Source organism: Mobula birostris, chromosome 12 (assembly GCF_030028105.1).
Source record: "Mobula birostris isolate sMobBir1 chromosome 12, sMobBir1.hap1, whole genome shotgun sequence".
Classification (NCBI taxonomy): Eukaryota; Metazoa; Chordata; class Chondrichthyes; order Myliobatiformes; family Myliobatidae; genus Mobula; species Mobula birostris.
The window spans coordinates 16602880-16628159 of NC_092381.1; the positions used below are offsets into that span (position 1 = coordinate 16602880).

The following is a 25280-nucleotide window of genomic DNA, read 5'->3' on the forward strand; positions in this document are numbered from 1 at the left end:
AGGAGAAGACAGGAGGGGGAGGGATGGAGCCAAGAGCTGGACAGGTGATTGGCAAAAGGGATAGGAGAGGATTATGGGACAGGAGGCCTAGGGAGAAAGAAAGGTGGAGGGGGGGAAGCCCAGATGATGGGCAAGGAGTATGGTGAGAGGGACAGAGGGAGAAAAAGAATGTGTGTATGTGTATATGTATGTGTGTGTAATATATTTATATATATATATTACACACACACACACACACACACACACACACACACACACACATTTCTCCCCCATCTGTTTTTTTTTATATATATATAAAAAAAACAGATGGGGGAGGAGGGGCATTAACGGAAGTTAGAGAAGTCAATGTTCGTGTCATTTTGCGTTGATCTGATTTTGCAGGGTAGTTGGCATTAAAACTGGTAGCGTGCATGGTGTTGAAGTGCCGCGTTAGATTTTCTGATTTGCAGACAGCTACGGACTGCATGCATATTAAGCATGTCGGTTTAGCATTGGCATGGCCCGGTAAAATAAAACAAAACTGATCAGTCCAGTCAGATTTGAACTGACGGTTTGCCTGTTCGACTTTGCACTTTTCCGCGCAGGCCATGTTGTTCTTGGTTTAGGGTCCGTGACTTACTGCTGCTAACAATTCGCTTAGATGACAGGCGGGTAGCTGGTGCGTGCCGCTGTCTAGTCGAGGACTGCAGTAGGTCACGCGCTCTACAGGGGCGTAGGTCAAGTGTACGGTGTGGGATGAGGTTAAAATAGATTAGAGCAGCGTGTGCTTTATTTACATGTTATGACAGGTGCGTTCACATAAGTGCCAATGGGTCGGCGTGGTCCAGACCTGTCCCACAGTCCGCCTATTGGGGTCGTCTGTTGTATAATATCAAGCTAAACCTTTGGCATGTTAAGTTGATGCTTTTGGTATGGGACATGTTTCGCACTTATGCAGTTGTGCTGTTGAAAATTTTATATCCTGCATTTCCTGTACTCTCCCTTAAGCAATGAGGTGTTGAATGAACTTGCTGTTCTTATTTTTGTTTAGTCTCCAGTAATTTGCTTTCATGTAACATAGGGTTATTTCTTTGCACCATGGAAGCTAGTGTGTATGAAATTGTGTCACTGGGTGGTACATTAGACTATGTAACTGTATTTGTAATTTATTGCTCGGATGTGATATGAATATTTTAGCATTTTTCACAAAAGATGCACACAGATCTGGAACTGTATGAGGATGGAAATGCTATAACACTCACATCAACTCTTGGGAGTTTTGCTCATCCAGACAATGGTATCTTGTGCATGACAACACAATGCAGTGAGTGCACTTTTGAACTTTGGGAATCTCATCATCTTCTGTCCTCATTGACTGAGAATTTAGCAGATGTTAATTTGGAATTTATTTTAAATTTAGCACTTTCTTGAAATCTGTTTTAGCAGATTGTATTTCTTTGCTCTACTGCAAAAATCAACCTGTAATTTTACCTTTAGGGAATCCTGTACTAGAATTCCCGAAGTACCTTTGCACCTCTGATTTCTGATTTAACTCCCTGCTTAGAAAACAGTCTACGCCTTTGTTTCTTCTACCAAAGTGCATGACCACACACTTCCCTACACTGAATCTGCCACTGTTTTGCACATTCTCTTAATTTGTCAAAATCCTTCTGCAGACTCAGTACCTCCTGCCCATCCACCTATCTTTGTATCGTCTGCAAACTTTGCCACAGTCATCCAAATCATTGACATATAACATGAAACAAAGCGGTCTCAACATTGTACCCTGTGGAACACCACTGGTCACTGGCACCCATCAGAAAGTGCCCCCTTTAGTCCCATTTCCTACCTCCTGCCGGATCCCCTGTCTCTGTCCATGTTAATATCGTTCTTATAGTCACAGGCTCTTCTCTTGTTTAGCAGTCTATTGTGCAGCACTTTGTCAAAGGCCTTCTGAAATCCCAAGTAAGCAACATCCATTGACTCTCCTCTGTCTATCCTGCCTGTTAATTAATCAAAGAATTCTAATCAATTTTTCAGAAAAAAATTTCCGTTAAGTAATCTGTGCTGGCTTTGGCCTATTTTATCGTGTGCTTCCAAGTACATTGAACCTCATCCTTAATAATTCCTCTTAACAGCTTGCCAACCACTGAAGTCAGGCTTGTGATTTCCTATATTTTGCCTCCCTCTCTTAGTGGAATGACACTTGTGATTTTTTTTTTCTCTCTAGATCCATTCTTTCATTAGTCTTGTCTCTTACAGTGTCTTTCCTTGTTTAACTTTATTGCCCAGTTTCATAATACTGGATTCTGAACCTTTCTTTTGATTCCATATCCATTGGATTGAATTATTCTGGCAGAGCAAAGTAATTTAGGCCTTTCTACCCAGTCAAATTTTATAACACCAGTCAAGAGCAAATATTTTCAGCACTCTTCACTTTCAGATTTCCAACATTTTTGTATCTGACGGGCCTTGCATCATTTTCATATGTCTCTTGTTCTTTCCCCATCCAGACATCAACTGATAAACAAGTCTTTACCACTCTCTCATCCAGTACCCCTGCCATTTTTGTCATTCAGATTAACTTGCTCTCTATCACAGATATCCCTTTTGTCCTCTCCCTTCTCAGCAACTTGAAGCAAATTTGTTTAACAATCTCTCATTTCTGATGACAGGTAATTAACCTGAAGCTTTAGTGCTGATTGCTTCTGTAATAGATGCTGCTTGACCTATTGAGTATTTCCAAAAAATCTTGTTTTGATTTTTATCATGGTTTCAGGGAATGGGAGAAGAAAGTGTGATATTGCCAGAACATGGAGCATGTTTAGAAAGATGGATGTGCACAGCAGGGAGATGGTGTGTGTGCGGAAATAGTTGATTCACCCTTTGAAATTGTTGGGACACGATTGTACTGTGTGGGTAGCACAGTATTATATTTTAACATGGATTTTGTATATTGTTTTTTTCCCAATCAGCAAATAGAAAGCTGACATTGTAATTGAGGACACACAACACTTTACAGTTTATTCTGAAATAGCTATTTGGCCCAGATGTCTTTTCAGCACCAAAATGCTTTAGAGCACAGACAGATTTTGAACAATGGCACTATTCAGTTTGCAGCAGCTGCCTCCTAATTTTGCCAGTTGCTTAATCACAGGATAAATGGGGAAAATGTCGTGGTTAACTCTTCTTCTGCCTAATTTTACATTCAAATACTCCAAATTTTGTATTTGTTTGGGGGGATATTAGAAATGTAACTAGTGTACAAGAAATTCTGATTCAAAAAAAAAAGCTTCAAATAAAATTTTGATATGGCAATGATTCGTACAGCCCCTTCATCCCACTGCATCTATGCCAACTGTTGTACATCCATTTACAATAGTTCTACACTAATCCCATATAGAACAGTACAGCACAGGAATAGGCCCTTTGTCCCATAATGTGCCAAACCAGCTAAAAGGTAGGTAAATCAAAATAAAACCCAAAAACTACACTCCTACCTACACAATGTCCATACCCCTCCAACTTCCTCACATTCATGGGCCTATCTAAACATGTCTTAAAAGCCTCTAATGTATTTGTTTTTATCACCACAACAGGCAGCGCATTCCAAGCATCCAACATTGAGTAAAAAAAAGTAATTTGCCCCCCACATCCCCTCTGAACCTAGCCCCTCTCACCTTCAATGCATGCCCTCTGGTATTAAACATCTCCACTCCAGGGGAAAAAGGTGCTCCCTGTCTACTCTATCTATGCCTCTCGTAATCTTAGTTCACTAGTTCAATTTAATGTCAGAGAAATGTATGCAAAATACATCCTGAATTCTTTTCTTCAGACATTCATGAAAGCAGAAGAGTGCCAAAAAGAATGAATGACAATTAAAACATTAGAACCCCAGCCCCCTCTCCTTCCTCCCAGGCACAAGCAGCAGAAAAGCAATGGCTCTCCCCCACCCACTTCTGGAAAAAAAAGTATCAGCACCCTCGCCCACCAAGCATGGAATAGCAAAGCCCCCCATACAGACCATAATCTGCAGTACAATAAAAACTAATCGTTCGTCTGACAATTTTCATGCCACAGGCTCTTGTGCTCTCCCTCTCTTCCCCACCCCCCCCAAAATAAAGGGAAAAAGGTGTCTCCCTTCACAGCGAGAGAGGAAATAGTGTTGAAAGTCTGTTGTGCCACATTTGTTTTTAAACCAGTTCTGTGTCCCGAAAATTGGCAACAATTTCACCCATCAACGAGAGAGGGAGAGGGAACAAATTGTTGAGTACAGAGCTTCTTACAGCTGATCCACTGTTCCTGATGTTCCGTTCTCTCCTGCAACAGTTTATTTGGCGACACCCGCTTAGAATTGGCCCATCCACAGGGCCGCAAATACCTCGGAACCCCCAAAGTGCGCTCATCTTCTTGACCATGTCCTTGGGATATCGAAAAGTGGCCGGCCATAAGCCCCTATGAACGGGCCCCACCACCACAAAAAAACAAAGTCTGAGTGTCACTCAATACCAGGGTCTTCAACAGAACTCCCCCCCCCCCCATCCTGAAAAGGAGAGACATCAAAGGTAGAAATTAAGCTTTTTTTTTAGTTGAACACAAGGGAGTCGCAATTTAGTACCATCATAACTACTTGGCCTCCACCTACAACTTGTAAACCTAATTTACTTTGAGAATAAAACTGCAGAAGCTAGAAATCTGAAAGGCAGAAAATACAAAGCACATTTATTATCAAAGTATGTATAAATTATACACTTTGAAATTTGTTTGCTTATAGGCAGCCACAAAGCAAGAAACTTGAATACAGGTTTCCCCGCCATCCGAAGGTATAGCATTCCTATGAAGTGGTTGGTAAGCCGGAAGGTCATAAAGCGAAGAAGCAGTTACCATTTCCTTATATGGGAAAAATTTGTGAGCGTTCGCAGACCCAAAAATAACCTGCCAAATAACACATAAAACCTAAAATAACAGTAACATATAGTAAAAGCAGGAATGATATGATAAATACACAGCCTATATAAAATAGAAATACTTTTCCACAGTCATTGCTGCACTGTTCTCCATAGCGAAAATCTCACGCAAGTGCTCTGAGCAAAAACACGGCGCAAGCGCTCTCCAGTAACCTTTAAGCTATGAAGCTGCCAAATCATACCAAATAACACCTAAAAGTACACAGCCAATATAAAGTAGAAATAATGTATGTACAGTGTACTATCACTTACTGGAATCAGGAAGACATCTAGCACATTGATGATGGTGTGTTAGGCTGAGTCATCTGAGGTTGCGGTGGTGCGGTGACCCCCACCCTCTGGGCCGCTGACCGATACCGATCCGCAAAGCATGCAGGGGTCCAGTGGTAGCTGGGATGCACCCAGCACGTCTTTAAGAAAAAAGCCGAAATAAACAAGCTAATTAATTACGTGCCGGGCGGCACCTAATTAATTAGCTTGTTTACTTTGGCTTTTTTCTTGAAGATGTGCTGGGTGCGTCCCGGCTACTGCTGCATTCTCCGCGAATCGGTATCTGTCCGCAGCCCGGGGCTTGGGGTGGTGGGACACTGGGGTGTCATGTCATTGTCTATCAGGGCAGGCAGGTCATCTTCTTCTATGTCTGCCTGCCTCGATGTCGAAGGTCGAGGTTCGTCGTCTGCTGAAGGCTTGCGATTAACGGGTCCCTTTCGGAATGGCAGGCGGTGACCAGTGGGGTACTGCAGGGTTCAGTGCTGGGGCCGCAGCTGTTTACAATATATATTAATGACTTAGATGAGGGAATTATAAGTAACATTAGCAAATTTGCCGATGACACAAAGCTGGGAGGCAGTGTGAAATGTGAGGAGGATGTTATGAGAATGTAGGGTGACTTGGACAGGCTGGGTGAGTGTGCAGATGCATGGCAGATGCAGTTTAATGTGGATAAATGTGAGGTTATCCACTTTGGTGGTCAGAATGGGAAGGCAGATTATTATCTGAATGGAGTCAAGTTAGGAAAAGGGGAAGCATAACGAGATCTAGGTGATCTTGTACATCAGTCACTGAAAGCAAGCATGCAAGTACAGCAGGCAGTGAAAAAAGCTAATGGCATGCTGGCCTTCATAACGAGGGGAATTGAGTATAAGAGCAGAGAGGTCCTTCTGCAGCTGTACTGGGCCCTGGTGAGACCACATCTGGAATACTGTGTGCAGTTTTGGTCTCCAAATTTGAGGAAGGACATTCTTGCTATTGAGGGAGTGCAGCATAGGTTCACAAGGTTCATTCCCGGGATGGCGGGACTGTCATATGTCGAAAGATTGGAGCGACTGGGCTTGTATACTGTGGAATTTAGAAGACTGAGAGGGGATCTTATTGAAACATATAAGATTATTAAGGGATTGGACGTGCTGGAGGCAGGAGGCATGTTCCCGCTGATGGGTGAGTCCAGAACCAGAGGCCACAGTTTAAGAATTAGGGGTAGGCCATTTAGAACGGAGTTGAGGACAAACTTTTTCACCCAGAGAGTGGTGGATATATGGAATGCTCTGCCCCAGAAGGCTGTGGAGGCCAAGTCTCTGGATGCTTTCAAAAAGATGGGTAGAGCTCTTAAAGATAGTGGAATCAAAGGTTATGGGGATAAGGCAGGAACTGGATACTGATTGTGGATGATCAGCCATGATCACAGTGAATGGTGGTGCTGGCTCAAAAGGCGGAATGGCCTACTCCTGCACCTATTGTCTATTATCTATTGACTGCTAGCCTCGCACATTTTTCTATCATACAGTTCTTTGTAAGCACTCAAACCATCTTGCCCTAAACCGACGTACTCTTTCAAAATTAAAGTCATACTTTATCATTGCAGCGAAAATCTCACGCAGTTGCTTCACGTTCAGTTCCTGGACGACTTCACTTTCGGTCTGTTCGCTACTGCATTTGGTTTCGATTGTTATCCTTTCCTCTTCCAATTGCATCAGCTCTTCATCTACCAGTTCTTGGTCATGGGATGCCAAACCTCTTCAACATCATCTTCTTCAACTTCCACAAGCCAAACTCAGTTTGTCCTTACTTCGTTCACCACGATTGAAACACTTAATTGTGTCTAGTTTTACACTAAGTGTAACACCCTTACGAGCTCTTTTAGGTGTTTCTGATCATCTTGCTAATGGATGTTCACAGGCCCGTGTTTAAGCAATGCCGGTGAGAATGCCGTTCCGAATCCGGGGGAGGAGCAGCTGCTTGGGGCGCACGCTGCTTTTTTTTCGAGCGCTGCTTTTTCCGCGTGCTGCCTTTTTTCGTAACAGTGAAAACACCTGTTAGCGAAAACAGGGAACTAATGTAGGTCTTTCGTAACAGTGAGGTTTCGTAAAGCAAACGTTTGAAAAGCAGGGGACACCTGTAACTCAATTTTAAAAAAGACCAAAAACCACTGCACAGAGAAAGGAGAGGGTGGTGGAAACGCACATCACGCAAGCAATTGAAGCAATTCTTGTTCTAGTCTTAAATGGTCTGCTTCTTGATTTTGAGACTATGGTACAAAGTACTAGACTCCCTATGTAGGTGGAACACATTTCCCCATATCTACTTCGTTGCATCATCAAAAAAGTTAGTAAGTTTCAAAGAGATGACCATCATCTTCTAAACTCTCTAGTATAGAAACCTAGCCTGCTTGGTCTCTCTCATTTAACAGTGCTGCTATTCCAGGAACCAGGCTGGTGAATCTCTACTGCGCTTCGTCTAATAGCAAGTATACCTTTTATTTAAGGATGAAGATGAGGTTTAGCCATGAGAATATTGCGCGGTGGCGTAGCAGTTATCGCAATACTATCACAATTATTGTTCAATTCCTGGTGCCATCCATAAGGAGTTTGTACTTTCTCCTGTCACTCTGTGGGTTTCCTCCAGGTGCTCCAGTTGCCCCTCTCATCCCAAAACGTATGTTAGTAGATTAATTGGTCATTGGCCTGTATTTGGGGAGTGTGGGCTCATTGAGCCAGAGTGCCTGTATCTTTAAATAAAAATAACATGATCGTTTCAAAAATACGAATTTTTGCACAATTTTTATTCTCCAACAGTGTATATGATTTTGTATTTAGAATATTTAATTTTCTAATCATTTTTTTCAGTCGGTGTTTCTGTTCTGAGTAGCGCTTTTTTAAATCATCATTAGATTTAGCTTATTTTACTACTTTAGATATCACTTCTTCTGGGTGAGACCACGGCAAAAGAACTTGGTAATGATCAGGATATAGGGTTAAAACTTCTGGACCTGCAGAATTTCTTTGCCTTCAAATGTGCAGGAAGTTTTGAGCATCTGTAACTGTGCCACTAATGATTGGTTTCCCTTGGCAACCAATATGGTCAATGCATTGGTCTTGATATTACAAGGGAAATGTGTAAAGCTTGAGATGAAAATTGTCTTATTTGTAAATTTAAGAAGCATTATGTTGTCCAACTGCCCCCTCTCAGAAATGTGGCCTCCTACTTTACCTTTCCACAGCTACTAAGTCAAAATATGAATTTGGGCGGCGTTTGTTTCAACTGTCCCTAATGAAAGGAAAAATGTAAAATATTATTCAGTTTCTGGATGTTTATTGTTGAGGGCAACACAGCTGTTCTGTATAACTAATGTTACCTCTTGAAGACTTTCATCATCAGCTTTGAGTTAATGGTAACAATGGATGGGAAAGGAAGTAGTTTCTGTTTCCAGTGATGGTGCTTCTCAGTCTACTGAATTGCTTTGAATACATTTCCAGTTTTGGCAAATAGGGTGAAATTGTTTGCACAATTCAGCAGTGAGGAATTAACTGTTAATGGACAACTGCAAGAGTTTTTACAAAGGTTTTATTTAATGAGTTTAGGTAATGCAAAAGACAACATTGAGTATTCTTTGGATAGGCAATCTTGTAACCTTGTATAGGGTAATTGCCTCTGAATACGAAGCAAATAGAATCTGATTTTAGTATACGGGGAAGTAACATGAGAGTTCTTCCAACAGCAGTTTCTAATGCCATTTGGGTCCTCCAAATTCTGTCCAACAGCTTATTAATGCAAGATTCTGGGAAGCTGTTGGTCAGAAATGAACTTGCTCAATTGAAAATATTGTAGGGCTTGCATTAACTCAGAAATACAACTTCAACCTTCAGCAATAGTTTTGACTTCAGTACAAGAAAACTGTGCTGTAATATTTCAAGTTGGAATTTAGTGAAGTGTATTGGTGGATCAATGCACTGTGGGGGAAACACAGTAGTACAGTAATTTTCTCACTATCTGGGTGTGGTGGTGGTGTTTTTTTTATTTTGAAAGACTAATGCTTTGGCTTGCACATAAACACTATTATATTTGCTTTGGCACAGGAGAAAGATGCAATTTCATAATTGTCATTACTGAGTTTGCTCTGCCTCCAAAACAATACCAGCAGCTACCCCATTACGGCTGTTCAGGTTATGGAAGTTCACCCTCAGGAAATTCACAAATCCAACCCAGAAATTGGAGATGTGGAATTTGTGCAGAGAATTCATTTATATTCATTGCCCAGCTACTGGAAGGGTGTCATGTGGCAGGAAAGAGTGCAGAAAGATTCATGAGGATGTTACCAGGAGCTAGGGTTGCCAACTTTCTCACTCCCAAATAAGGGACAAAAGTAGCAGTCAAATACGGGACACTTGTGTTTACCCCGAGAAAGACTACCATGACCATGAAGCCTTGCGCGGGTATCTGTGTGCGCATGCGCGTACGTGCCGATTTTTTTTTCTACAAATCGGTTTTGGCTTAAACTTCCCGATTCTGATATACTGTACATTATTTCTACTTTATATAGGCTGTCTATTTATCATATCATTCCTGCTTTTCTATATGTTAGTGTTATTTTAGGTTTTGGTATGATTTGGTAGGTTTTTGGTATTTTATTGGTATGATTTGGTAGGTTTTTTTTGGGTCTGGGAACGCTCAAAAGTTTTTCCCATATAAATTAATGGTAATTGTTTCTGCGCTTTACGCCATTTCAGCGTATGAACAGTTTCATAGGAACGCTTTACCTTAGCGGGGGAAATATGGGACAAGGGCGGTCCGGTATGGGACAAACTATTTTAGCCCAATATACGGGATGTCCCAGCTAATACGGGACAGTTGGCAACCCTACCAGGAGCGGAGGACCCTAGTTGTAAAGAAAGACAAATAGGTACAGCTTTTCACATAAAAGTTGCTGGTGAACGCAGCAGGCCAGGCAGCATCTCTAGGAAGAGGTACAGTCGACGTTTCGGGCCGAGACCCTTCGTCAGGACTAACTGAAAGAAGAGCTAGTAAGAGATTTGAGAAGGGGAGGGGGAGATCTGAAATGATAGGAGAAGACAGGAGGGGGAGGGATGGAGCCAAGAGCTGGACAGTTGATTGGCAAAAGGGATATGAGAGGATCATGGGACAGGAGGCCTAAGGAAAAAGAAAAGGGGGAGGGGGGAAAAAAGCCCAGAGGATGGGCAAGGGGTATAGTGAGAGGGACAGAGGGAGAAAAAGGAGAGAGAGAGAGGAAAAGAATGTGTGTATATAAATGAATAAATAACGGATGGGGTACGAGGGGGAGGTGGGGCATTAGCGGAAGTTTGAGAAGTCAATGTTCATGCCATCAGGTTGGAAGCTACCCAGAGGGAATATAAAGTGTTGTTCCTCCAACCTGAGTGTGGCTTCATCTTTACAGTAGAGGAGGCTGTGGATAGACCCTCCTGTCCCTCCTGTCTTCCCCTATCATTTCAGATCTCCCCCTCCCCCTCCCACTTTCAAATCTCTTACTAGCTCTTCTTTCAGTTAGTCCTGACGAAGGGTCTCGGCCTGAAACGTCAACTGTACCTCTTCCTAGAGATGCTGCCTGGCCTGCTGTGTTCACCAGCAACTTTTATGTGTGTTGCTTAAAATTCCAGCATCTGCAGATTTCCTTGTGTTTAGGTACAACTTTTGTTCCTGAAGGGGGTATATAAAATCTTGAGGGGCTTAGTTAAGTTTTTCCCCCAGGGTAGGGAAACTAAAACTAGAAATCATGGGATTATGATGAGAGGTGGAAGATTTGAAGTGGCACATGTAATGAGGTGTCAGATCAAGCAGTTAAATTCAGTACAATTACACCACTTGAAGGATATTTAGATGGGTACATGTATAGATAGCAAAGGTCGAGCGATGTAGACCAGTCTTGGGCAAGTGGAGCTTGCTCAAGTAGGCAATTTAGTTGGTGTGGACGAGTTGGGCTGATGGGCCTATTTCCATGTTGTTAACTTTGTGACTTAAAACTGCAAACGAAACACGATCGTCATTTTTTATTTTTAGTCACTTAGGACTGTGGGAGGGAAATAAGGTTTGAATATGTCAAGTCCGTTCTTTGCCACACTCTTTTGAGAGTAATGCTGCTGTGCTCTTCATCTTCAAAGCATTCTCTCTGACCCACTGCATTGCGGGAAGGCCCGGTAGCTACAGCCAGCTCCTTGGGGTAATCCCTTGACCTTTGCTCTACTTTCTCTGTCACTGGGCTTGAACCAATTAACCTACTCAATTCTCTAAACACCGCCTTACTTCCTGATCCTCGAATCCTATCCTTTACCCTATATCGTTACTTTCTAATCTTTTAGTCCGGAAGCCTTATTCGTTAGAGAAGGTGCCTTTTCTGTTTTGTTTTGAAAATCAGAGTCTGCAATTTTTAATTTTCATCTCTTTGGTTTGCTTAAGTTTACAGAGGAGAAGTTTGGTCAAGCAGAGAAGACGGAGTTGGATGCCCAGCTGGAGAATCTTCTGAGCAAAGCAGAAACTACAAAAATATGGACAGAAAAAATAATGAAGCAGACAGAAGTATTATTGCAGCCAAACCCAAGTAAAAAAAAAAAAATTCATACTATGCTGTTTTCTTAAAGAGACAAAAAGTAACAAATTGAATTAAAATCAAGTTTGATTGCAGTTCACGAGGTGCTTGGAAGTTGCAATATAGAAAGGGGACCTTTCATTGCAACTGATCTAAACTGGATGTTGTAATTGAAAGGAATACAGTGCATAAACTTAACGCGCTTTACTTTTAAACTTTCCCCTGTCATTTTAAAACTGTCTAGTTGTATTTAACATTTCTATAGATTCTGACTATCATACAATATCTATGTCTCTCATAATTTTAGAAACTTCTTTCAGATCACCACTCAGTTCCTTTGCCCCAGAGAAGCAAAGCACAGCCTATCCATACTCTTCCCACAACTACAATCCTCCAATCCAAGTAGCATTCTGGTGATTCTTTTCTGCATTCTCTCTCATCCATTCACATTCTTCCTATAGTGTGACATCAAGAGATGCAAAGGCTACCCCATGTTGACTAAAAGAGTTCTGTATAATTGTAACATAGTACTGCAACTCTTGTTGTCCTGACTTCTATGGCATACTTGCCTTGCCTCCTACACCACCCTATTATCCTGTATTGCCACTTTTGGGGAACTATTTACTGTATGTCCTATGTCTGCATGATTTCCCACACTTGCTGGGATTAAATTCCAACCGCCAGTCCTTGTCCAGCTTTCCATTTGATCTATATCCTGGTGGAATATTGGACAACCAACCTTTATCCACAATGCAACAAACTTTCCTGTAATCTACAGCCCTACTAATCATTCTTCCTACATTCATATACAAGTTGCTTCACAAAGAACAATGGACCCATTTGGTGCATCACTCATCAGAGACTTCTGTCAGGAAACATCTATCCACCGCTTCCCTTTGCCAAGCCGGCCATGAATTTTGAATCCAGTTAGCTAGTTCATCCTGGATCCCATGTTCCTTGCCCTTCTGGACCCAACCTATCATGAAAACCTCATTGACTGCTTTTAGGTAACATCTCCTTCACACAAAAAAATCAAATTCTTGATACATAGTTTCCACCACTTCTCCCTAAAACTCACAAAGTCATACTCACTAACATTAATAATTCCTTGCCTTTCCACACAAGAGAGTTGATTTTCTTGCCACTGATGTTTGACTCCCTGGCCTATAGTTGTAGCTACCTGGCTTATCCCTATTTCTTGTCTTTCTTATTAAAAAAAAAAGTGGGCATCCTCCAGTCTTCTGGCACTTTACCTGTGACTAGCAAAGATGCGAAAATCTGTTGGGGCTCCAATAATCTTTTCCTCAATTTCCCATAGTACTCTGGTTTAAATTTCACCTGCCCCTGAGGACTTGTCTTCAAATGCACAAGGGCAGATATCTAACAGATCCATCTACTTAATACCTACAGTACATGCTGTAGATAATCAGCATATTCCTCCCTCCATGCTCTTTTTAAATGTTACAGGTGAAGAGTGTTCAGTTATGCTCGTATTGGCCATTTCCATCTTGGTGGGGGGAGTCTCTGCTTGTCAATTCTATCTCTTGTCTTGTACACCTCTATCAAGTCAACATTTTAGGAACTGCTTATTCCCCATTGCCATCAGATTTCTGAATGGACAATCAACAATCTGTTTTTTTTTCCCTTTGTTCACTTTCTATACTTTTTTAAATGTACATATATAGTAATTTAGTTTTTTGATTACTTTCCAATGGCATACTGTATTTCACGGCATGGTGTATGCCAGTGATTTTAAACCTGATTCTTTTATCCTCTTTCTCTACAAAGAGAAAAGCTCACTCAACCTAACTTCATAGGACATGCTCTGTAATGTAGGCATCATCCTGGTAAAATATTTAACTGAATGACCAAAATTCTGGCATAGGCATGTACATTAAAATATAACTTGGATGTTTGTATTGTTTATGTACAGTGCTGTGCTAAGGTATTTGGCACATAAGCCTAAAACTTTTGCACATTACTGTTTTGGTCAATGTAGAGGAGAAAGCAAGTTTGTAAATCTGACAGGAGCACAAGATGTTGGGAATGGTGAGGGTGGAGGGCCCTGGGAGGGTTGTGGAATAAGTGGCAGACAAGGGATGCCAGGGACTGGTGTGGGGGGTGGCGATAGTGGCATGTATGCAGACACACCCAGCACTGAGACACCAAACAGAATCGTGGGATTCCAAACAATTATTATTGATAATAAAAGAACGTCTTTCTGGTGCTCCCTCCCCTCTCCCGTCCCCTTTTCCCAACCATGATTCCCTTCTCCTTGTCCCCTTCCCACTCTCAGTCCTCAGTAGAGACCCATATAGGATTTATTATCACTCCCATATGTCATCAAATTTGTTTTTTTGCTATAGCAGCAGTATAGTGCAAAAACAAAAATTACTGTATTATGCAAAAGTGTGTATATATGTATGTGTGTATATAATATAAAATATAAGATGTAGGTCAATATAGATATAAAGGACTTTGGCACTACTGTATTATTACAGAAAATTCATCTTCATTTACTGTCTTGTGATGCAACCATGCATGTCCAATAAATAAACCTGATTTTATTTGATTCATTATTTTCATCTATAGATACCAGAATAGAAGAATTCGTTTATGAAAAACTGGATCGCAAAGCACCGTCGCGAATGAATAATTTTGAACAATTAGGGCAGTATATGCTTGATGCTGGAAATGATTTTGGTCCTGGAACTGCATATGGTAAGCAGAATAAGGCATTTTCTAAAATTAACTTCCTGTACTGAGTAGAGCTAAATACTATTTATTTTATTGAGGATTCTAAACATATGAAGGTTGACTGGCCATAATTTTACAATGTTCCCGAGGCATGATAGACTGAATAGCTTCCAGTTTTATATTTTAACGAATGGGCTGCTCTGCAATTTTAAACAGTAGCCTTTATCCTGAATAACTTCTACTTTTTTCCCCCACTTACTAGAGTTATCTTATGATCAGAGTAGAAAAATTTGATTAGATTTGGTAATTATTTAACACCATAAGACATAAGAGCAGAATTAGGCCATTGGTGCATCGTCTGCTCTGCTATTCCATCTCTACTGATTTACATAGAACTTAGAATAGTACAGCACAGTACAGGCCCTTCGGCCCACAATGTTGTGCCCACCCTCAAACCCTGCCTCCCATATAACCCCCTATCTTAAATTTCTCCATATACCTGTCTAGTAGTCTCCTAATTTCACTAGTGTATCTGCCTCCACCACTGACTCAGGCAGTGCATTCCACGCACCAACCACTCTCTGAGTAAAAAACCTTCCTCTAATATCCCCCTTGAACTTCCCACCCCTTACTTTAAAGCCATGTCCTCTTGTATTGAGCAGTGGTGCCTTGGGGAAGAGGCTCTGGCTATCCACTCTATCTATTCCTCTTAATATCTTGTATACCTCCTCTTATCCTCCTTCTCTCCAAAGCGTAAAGCCCTAGCTCCCTTAATCTCTGATCATAATGCATACTCTCTAAACCAGGCAGCATCCTGGTAAATCTCCTCTGTACCCTTTCCAATACTTCCACATCCTTCCTATAGTGAGGCGACCAGAACTGGACACAGTACTCCAAGTGTGGCCGAACCGGAGTTTTATTAAGCCTCTCAACTCTATTCTCCTGCTTTCTCCCTTAACCTTTGATGCCCGGACTAACAATAAGCTATCAACCTCTGCTTTAAGTAGACCCAATAACTTGGCTTCCACAGCCATGTAGAGCAAAGAATGCCGCAGACTCATCACCCTCTGGCTAAAGAAATCCCTCCTCATTACTGTTCTCAGGGGACATCCTTGTCATTGAGTCATAGAACACTGAATGTAAAAACAGGTCCTTCAGCCCATCTAGTCTGTGCCTGATGAAGGATCTCTGCAACTATACACTTTTCCATAGACGCCACCTGGCTTGCTGAGTTCCTCCGGCTTTTTGGATATGTCGCTTGGATTTCCAGCATCTGCAGATTTTCTCTTGTGATTAGAAACCATTAATCTGCCTAGTCCCAATGACCTGCACCTGGACCATAGAACTCCATAACCCTTCCATCCATGTGCCTATCCAACTTTCTCTTAAATGTTAAAATTGACTCCGGATTTACGCGCATTCGCAACTGGCATTGACAGCTCGTTCCACACCATTACCACTCTGAGTGAAGATACTCCCCTTAAACATTTCACCTTTCACCCTTAACCCATGGCGTCTAGTTGTAGACCCACCCAACCTCGGTGGGACGAAGCCATCTTGCATTTACCCCGTCTATACCTCCTCACAATTTTGTATACCTCTATCAAATCTCCCCTCAATATTCTACATTCTAGGGAATAAAGTCCTAACCTGAAAAAGGATCTAGTAGTTCATGGCATATATGATGAATAAACTCACCTCTGGCTTCCAGACAGGTATAGGTATTGATTCTAATTGATGTTTCGATGATGAACTCTGCCATCTTCTCCAAGGATGATGCCTGGGCATGTCTAGTTTGGTATTTATACCCCTGTATTCCATTCCTCCTGACCAGTTAGTCCTTATCCACAAACAAGAAAATATGTAGACGCTAGAAATCCAAAAAAATACACATCAAATGTTGGAGGAACTCAGCATTCCAGGCAGCATCTATTGGGGGAGGGGGGAACAAAAAAAGTAAACAGTCGACACTGGGCAGAAACCTTTTATCAGAACTGGAGAAAAAAGATGAGAAAGCAGAGTAAGGAGGGGAGGAAGAAATTCAAGGTAGTAGGTGATGGGTGAAACTGGGAAGGGTAAAGTAAAGAGCTGGGAACTCATTGGTGAAAGAGATAAAGGGCTGGAGAAGGGGGAATTTGATAGAGGACAGGAGACCATGGAAGAAAGGAAAGGGGGAGGAGTACCAGAGGGAGGTGCTGGGCAGGTGATGAGATGAGAGAGGGAAAAGGGAGTGGTGAGGGAGGGAGGGGCGTCCATTACCAGAAGTTCTAGTAGTCGATGTTCATGCTATCAGGTTGGAGACTACCCAGACGGAATACAAGGTGTTGTTCCTCCAACCTGAGTGGGGCCTTATCGCGGCAGTATTTTATCCTTTATTGTCGCCAAACAATTGGTACTAGAACGTACAATCATCACAGCGATATTTGGTTCTGCGCTTCCCACTCCCTGGATTACAAATATTAAATATTAAAAATATTCAAAATAGTAAAAATCAGTAAATATTAAAAATTTAAATTATAAATCATAAATAGAAAATAGAAAAATGGAAAGTAAGGTAGTGCAAAAAAACCGAGAGGCAGGTCCAGATATTTGGAGGGTACGGCCCAGATCCGGGTCGGGATCCGTTCAGCAGTCTTATCACAGTTGGAAAGAAACTGTTCCCGAACCTGGCCGTACGAGTCTTCAAGCTCCTGAGCCTTCTGCCGGTGGGAAGAGGGATGTAAAGTGTGTTGGCTGGGTGGGTTGTGCCCTTGATTATCCTGGCAGCACTGCTCCAACAGCGTGCGGTGTAAGATGAGTCCAAGGATGGAAGATTGGTTTGTGTGATGTGCTGTGCTGTGTTCACGATCTTCTGCAGCTTCTTTTGGTCTTGGACAGGACAGCTTCCATACCAGGTTGTAATGCACCCTAGAAGAATGCTTTCTACGGTGCATCTATATAAATTAGTGAGGGTTTTAAGGGACAGGCCAAATTTCTTTAGTTTTCTCAGGAAGTCAAGGTGCTGCTGGGCCTTCTTGGCAGTGAACTCTGCTTGCTTGGACCAAGTGAGGTTATTTGTGATATTGACCCCGAGGAACTTACAGCTTTTGACCTGTTCCACTTGCGCACCACCGATGTAAATTGGGTCGTGCGGTCCACTACTCCTTCTGAAGTCAACAACCAATTCCTTCGTCTTGCTGACATTGAGAGATAGGTTTTTGTCTTCGCACCATGCCACCAGGTTCTTAATTTCCTCTCTGTACTCAAACTCATTATTACCCGAGATACGGCCTACAATTGTGGTGTCATCAGCAAACTTATATATTGAGTATGATGGAAACTTGGCTACACAATCATGGGTGTACAGTGAGTACAGCAGGGGGCTGAGTACACAGCCTTGTGGGGCACCGGTGCTCAGAGTGAATGTAGAGGAGAGCTTGTCCCCTATTTTTACAGCCTGGGTCCTGTCTGTGAGGAAGTTGAAGATCCAGCTGCAGATCTGAGTGCTAAGGAGAGGAGGCCATGGGTTGCCATGTGGAAATGGGAAGTGGAAGTAAAATAGGTGGCTACTGGGAGATGCTGCTTTTTCTGGCAGATGGAACGCAGTGCTCAGCGAGTCTTAATGACCCTATCTACATGTAATGACCCTATCTACCTGTGATGACACTTCCAAAGAATTCTGAATCTATTTCCAGATCCTTCTGTTCTACAGCAGTGCCAAACTGGTCAATTTGTAAGACCAACCTTGGTTGGTCCTCCCGAAGTACAACAGCTCACACTTTTCTGCATTAAATTCCAACTGCCGTTTTTCAATGCATTTCACCAGCTGGTCCAGATCCTGTTGCAAGCCAAGATGGCCTTCCTCACTGTCTACTACGCCCCTAATCTTGGTGTCATCTGCAAATTTGCGGACCCAGTTTACCACTTTATTATCCAGATCATTGATATGGATGATAAACAACAATCGACCCAGTACCGATCCTTGTGGCACTCCACTAGTCACAAGGAAAGGGGCAACCATCTACAACCACTCTCTGACTTCTTCCGCGAAGCCAATGTCTAGTCTTATTTACTACCTTACCTTGAATGACAAGCGAATGAACCTTCTTGACCATCCATCTCTCTTCTCTTTCCCCCCCCGCCCCCATCCATGTGGAACCTTGTAAAAGCGCCTTGCTAAAGCCCATGCAGCCAACATCCAGTGCCCTGCTTTTAATATTCCTGGTAACTTCCTTGGAAAAAACGCTATAAGATTGGTTAGACAATTCTTACCATGCACAGCACCATTTTGACTTTCCCTAGTCAGTCCTCATCACTTCAAATACTTGTATATCTGATCTCTTAGAATACCTTCCAATAACTTTCCCATGACTGATGTCAGGCTCAAATCCTCTGGTACCTCACCTGTGGCTAGGAATGCTTTAAATGTCTCTGCTGGGGCCCCTGCCATTTCTGCAAAAGGCTCCCTCGGGCTCCAAGGGATTGCCTTGTCTGGTCCTGGGGATTTATCCACTCTAATTTGCCTCAAAACAACAAGCACCACCTCCTGTCATCTGTATAGGGTCCAAGACCTTGCTGCTGCATTGCCTTACATCGATAGACTGTGTCTGTCTCCCGAGTAAATACAGATGTAAAAAATCCAGTTAGTCTCCCCCATCTCTTTTGGCTCCGTACATAGATTATCACTCTGATCTTCCAGAGCACCAGTTTTGTCCCTTGCTGTCTTTTTGGTTTTCATATATCTGTGGAAGCCCTTGGGATTCTCCTTCGCCTTGTCTGCAAGAGCAGCCTCATGTTGTCTTTTAAACCTCCTCTTTCCTTTCTTTATTCTATACTCATCAAGTACATCATTTGTGCCTGCCTACTAACACCTGCTATGCACCTTTTCTTCCTCTCCCCTACCCACCTTAATCAGGGCTTCACTATCTCTCAAACCAAGGTTTCCTAAACCTATTACAGGTGTCCCCCCCGCTTTTCGAACGTTTGCTTTACAAAACCTCACTGTTACGAAAGACCTACATTAGTACCCTATTTTCGCTTTCAGAAGGTGTTTTCACTGTTACAAAAAAAAATTAGCGCACGATAAAAAATCAGTGCGCGATAAATGGAAGAGCGCTCCCCGAGCAGCCGCTCTCCCCCGGATTCTGGCCGGCGTTGCTTAAACAGGAGCCTGTGAGCAGCCGTTTACAAGATGAGTTCTATGGTATCGGAAAAGCCTGGAAGAGCTCGTAAGGGTGTTACAGTTACGGTAGAACTAGACATAATTAAGCATTTTGATCGTGGTGAAGGAAGTAAGGACAACGTGAGTTTGGCTTGTGGAAGTTGACAAAGATGATGTTGAAGAGGTTTTGGCATCCCATCACCAAGAACTGACAGATGAAGAGCTGATGCAATTGGAAGAAAAAAGGATAACAATCGAAACCGAATGAGTAATGATAAAGTACGACTTTAATTTTGAAAGGGTACGTCGGTTTAGGGGATATTTGCAGGATGGTTTGAGTCTTTACTAAAGAACAGTGTGGTAAAAAAATACGCGAGGCTCAGCAGTCAAGCAAGCCTTCCACATCAGCCACAGCAGACGACGAACCTCGAACTTTGACATCGAGGCGGGCAGTCATAGGAGAAGATGAGCTGTCTACTCTAATGGAAACAGGCGATGAGATGACACCCGGTGTCCCAGCACCCCAACCCCCAGGCCACGGACAGATACCGATTTGCGGAGAATGCAAAGGTAGCCGGGAGGCACACAGCACATTTTGAAGAAAAAAGCCGAAATAAACATGCTAATTAATTAGGTGGCACCGACACGTAATTGTCGGCCCAGATCAGAGACGACGCAATTGGAAATCGGCACTGATCTGGGCCGACAATTACGGGCGGCACCTAATTAGTTAGCATGTTTGTTTCGGCTTTTTTCTTAAAGATGTGCTGTGTACCTCCCGGCTACCACTGGACCCCTGCATTCTTTGCGGCAATGAATCACACAGCGGCCTGGAGGGTGGGGGCCACTGCACCACCCAAACTCCGACTCAGTCTAACACACTATCATCAGTGTGCTTGGCGCTGTCCCGATTTCCGTAAGTGATACTACACTGTACATACATTATTTCTACTTTATATCGGCTGTGTATTTTTAGGTGTTATTTGGTATGATTTGGCAGCTTCATAGCTTAAAGGTTACTGGAGAGCGCTTGCACGTGTTTTTGCCAACAGCGCTTGCGTGAGATTTTCTGCCGACGGCGCTTGCGTGAGATTTTCACTCCAGAGAACAGTTCAGTAATGATTGTGGGAAAGTATTTCTACTTTATATAGGCTGTGTATTTATCATATCATTCCTTCTTTTACTGTATGTTGCTGTTATTTTAGGTTTTATGTGTAATTTGGCATGATTTGGTAGGTTATTTTTGGGTCTGCGAACGCTCACAAAATTTTCCGATATAAATAAATGGTAATTGCTTCTTTGCTTTACGACATTTCAGCTTACGAACCGTTTCATAGGAACGCTCTACCTTCGGATGGCGGGGGAAACCTGTATCCTTGCCTTTTATTCTGTCAGGAACATACAAACTCTGTACTCTCAATGTCACTTTTGAAGACCTCCCACTTACCAAGTATACCTTTGCCAGAAATTAATCAGCCCCAATCCACTCTTGTCAGATGCATTGCTACTGCCAGAAGTTCCTTCCTGCTACAAAAGGGCAACAGTTGTACCAGTGCCCAAGAATAGCAGAGTGAGCTGCCTCAATAACTATCATCCAGTAGCACTCACATCTATGGTGAGGAAATGCTTTGAAAGATTGGTCATGGATAGAATCCATTCCTGTCTCAGCAAGGACCTGGAGCCACTGCAATTTGCCTGTCAGCAGATGCGATCTCATTGGCTGTCCACATGGCCTTGGGTCATCTGGACAACACAAATGCCTACTCTGCTTGCTGGTGAACGCAGCAGGCCAGGCAGCATCTCTAGGAAGAGGTACAGTTGGCGTTTCAGGCCGAGACCCTTCGTCAGGACTAACTGAAGCAAGAGTTAGTAAGATATTTGAAAGGGGGAGGGAGAGATCCAAAATGATAGGAGAAGACAGGAGGGGGAGGGATGGAGCCAAGAGCTGGACAGGTGATTGGCAAAGGGGATATGAGAGGATCATGGGGCAGGTGCCCAGAAAGAAAGACACGGGGGGGGGGGCAGGACCCAGAGGATGGGCAAGGGGTATAGTCAGAGGGATAGAGGGAGAAAAAGGAGAGTGAGAGAAAGAATGTGTGTATAAAAATAAATAACGGATGGGGTACGAGGGGGAGGTGGGGCATTAGCGGAAGTTAGAGAAGTCAATGTTCATGCCATCAGGTTGGAGGCTACCCAGACGGAATATAAGGTGTTGTTCCTCCAACCTGAGTGTGGCTTCATCTTTACAGTAGAGGAGGCTGTGGATAGACATGTCAGAATGGGAATGGGATGTGGAATTAAAATGTGTGGCCACTGGGAGATCCTGCTTTCTCTGGTGGACAGAGCGTAGGTGTTCAGCAAAGCGGTCTCCCTGTCTGCGTCGTGTCTCACCAATATATAGAAGGCGACATCGGGAGCACCGGACGCAGTATATCACCCCAGCCGACTCACAGGTGAAGTGTCCCCTCACCTGGAAGAACTGTCTGGGGCCCTGAATGGTGGTAAGGGAGGAAGTGTACGGGCATGTGTAGCACTTGTTCTGCTTACAAGGATAAGTGCCAGGAGGGAGATCAGTGGGGAGAGATGGGGGGGACGAATGGACAAGGGAGTCGTGTAGGGAGCGATCCCTGCGGAAGGCGGGGGTGGGGGAGGGAAAGATGTGTTTAGTGGTGGGATCCTGTTGGAGGAGGCGGAAGTTACAGAGAATAATATGTTGGATCCAGAGGCTGGTGGGGTGGTAGGTGAGGACCAGGGAACCCTATTCCTAGTGGGGTGGCGGGAGGATGGAGTGAGAGCAGATATGCATGAAATGGGGGAGATGCGTTTGTGGACAATTTCTCCAACTGAGAACTGATGAATACTCAGGTCTTTAAAAATGTTTTTATAGCTTTTTCCAGCTTCATGCATTTCTATATTTTTCTAAGATCCTCTGAAAGTTGTTTTGATTAAGGCATAGTGCACATAAAACAGATCTTTCTTGAGAAGAATAGGCTCTGTCAGACTTTTATTAGGCAGGGCACCTCTACAACCCAAACATCCAATCTCAGTTCACTGATTGGAACACCTGACTTCAATAACTTTTGTAGAAGCTGTTACCTGGAGGTTCACATACTACTTTTGAATCTAGACTGTGATTGTTGAAATGGTGTACTCAGTAATGATGAGAAGTAGTACAATTGTTAGAGTGTTATTAGTTTAGGCAAATCATTTGTCTATTATTATGACTCAGATGAAATTCAGACCAAATTCAGTAATTGATGCAAAAAAAGGTAATTGCAAAGAGTTCATAAACTTTTTCTTGCTATATTTTATTTTTTCTAAGCCCCCCTCCCCCCCCGCAAATCCCACCCCACTTCCCCTCCAAGTGACAGAGCCAGACTCAGTGCCAGTGACCTGACTGCTGTAGCTTTCCTCTGCTAGGTCATTCTCCTCCAATTCGTCCCCCAGCAGTGTACCTATTCTGGAGGGGAACAATCATAGAGGTACTCCGCACTGGCTGCCTGTCCCCCTTTTACCCCTCCTGACGGTCACCCAGTCACCTGTGTCCTGCACCTTGTGTGTAACTACCTCCCTGAAATGTCAACCCATTAACCTTCCAGATCATCTGGAGCTCATCGAGTTCCAGCTCAACTCCTTAACACTGTTAGATAGAAGCTGCAGCTGGATGCACTTCTTGCAAGTGTGGTCGTAAAGGTCACTGGAGGTCTCCCTGCCTTTCCACATCCTCGAGCAGTTTCCACTATCCTGCCTGGTATCTTCACTGCTCTGAATGTGCAATAAGAGAAAGAATAAATAATGAAAAAAAAATCTACTTATGTCTAGCTTTTCCTTTCTAAAGTCGTTGAGCCACAGCCTTAATTGCCCACTCCAACACTAGCCACTCTGCTTAAACGTAACTTTTTATTGAACTTTGCCAAGTGCCTAATTATACAAAATCCAATGTCTCCTCGGAACTGTTGCAAAATGTGATGACACTGTCCCCGCTCTCCCTCCAAGCAATCCAGTGTCGCCCTGTGACTGTGGTGCACAGTTTGTATTCTGAGGCTGTGTCCTCTGATCCTAGATATAGGAAAAATCTCCACATCCACTCTAGGCCTTGAATATTTGATAGGATTCATTGATATTCCACCTCCCATTCTTCTAAACTCCAGAGAGTACAAGCCCAGAACCATCAAATGCTCCTCATTTAAGATGACTGGCGCAGAGCTATCCTTTGAGCAGTCAACTTTTAGCTATTAGTGATCTATTTGGAATAACTTTACAGTGAAAAGTTGCTACAATATGAATAAACTTAATGTTTAATCATGTTAAAATGTTTTGTCCCACTGTCTTTGGAAAATGAATCTCAGCATGTTTTTTTTTGAAATAGCAACTGAATGCAAACACTTTTGAATGGCAAACTACTGTGTTAGTACAACTGAAGGATTACAACTTAAATTACTTATTTTTTTTAGCACAACAGAGAAAAACATTTCACTTCATTTAAACTTCATTTATCTTCATGAAGATAATTTTTATAAACGAGTGGAGTAATTCCAATTTGTTCTTTTTTCCCCAACAGGCAGTGCTCTGATTAAATGTGGAGAAGCTGAAAATCGAATTGGTTCTGCAGAGAGGGAGTTAATACACACATCAGCAGTTAGCTTTTTGGCACCTCTGAGGAACTTTCTGGAAGGAGACTACAAAACAATATCTGTAAGTTGGAGGTACTTTGTCTTGGCTCTTCACTTGTAGTATTGCTGCTTAAAGTTTTTACTGTGGATTCAGTCCATCACTTCCTGAGATCTAAGTTCACTTGAGGGTGTGAAGTTCCTCCTCTTCCCGGCCACGTTCACATTACAGCAGTTTGTGTAACAGAAAATCAACCTTTCAGAATTCACAAGTTGCTAACCCAAAACAAAACATTAATAATTTGCTCCAATGGAATTTGTCAGGAGAAGGGGAATTTAAAAAAAAACTTTCAACTCTCATTTCTTGGTTATGGAAGAATGAGCCATTTATTGAATACCAGAGGTAAAGCAAATGCCCACAGTTTCTTGATGAGCAAGGAGTGAGAAATGCTTTCATGGATAGATGGGAAGGTGGATTTTGAGGTTACAGACAAGATGACTGTAATACTAAATAGCTTCTGAGGCCAAGGTATCCTAGTCATAAAGTCACACAGCACAGAAACCATCCCTTCATCCCACCTTGTTCGTGTCTGTACTTAACTAGTCTGATATGCACCTCTTTGATCTACGGCCTTCTAGCCAGAGAGTGGTAAATCTGTAGAATTCATTGCCATACGCAGCTCTGGAGGCCAAGTCATTGGGTATATTTAAGGCAAGGGTTTGAAGGATTCTTGATTAGTCAGCACATGAAGGGATACAAGGAGAAGGCAGGAGATTGGGGCTGAGGGAGATGGTTTGGCCATGATGAAATGACAGGGCAGACTCGATGGGCCAAATGGTCTAATTCTGCCCCTATATCTTATGGTATTTCAAGTTCTAGTCTGAATGCTTTTCTAAATGTTGTGAGTGGACCTACAAGCCACTATCTCAGGGAACACATTCTAGATTTCAACTATTTTCAGGGAACACATTCCAGATTTCAACCATTTTGTGTGGAAAAATATTTCCCCTCTGATCCCCTCTAAGCTTTTTTCCTATTATCATATGCCTAT

General features: G+C 42.7%; 1 protein-coding gene across 3 annotated transcripts in view; it reads left to right on the forward strand.

The window, feature by feature from the left end:
- The window catches only part of LOC140205756 (endophilin-B1-like), a 79503-nt gene that overhangs the window by 14643 nt on the left and 39580 nt on the right, over window positions 1–25280 (forward strand). For all 3 annotated transcript variants that reach the window (XM_072273362.1, XM_072273363.1, XM_072273364.1), the window contains exons 2-4: window positions 11652–11793; window positions 14374–14502; window positions 24180–24313. In XM_072273362.1, coding sequence (XP_072129463.1) covers window positions 11652–11793; window positions 14374–14502; window positions 24180–24313 — 405 coding nt within the window. The remainder of the gene's footprint in view (window positions 1–11651; window positions 11794–14373; window positions 14503–24179; window positions 24314–25280) is intronic.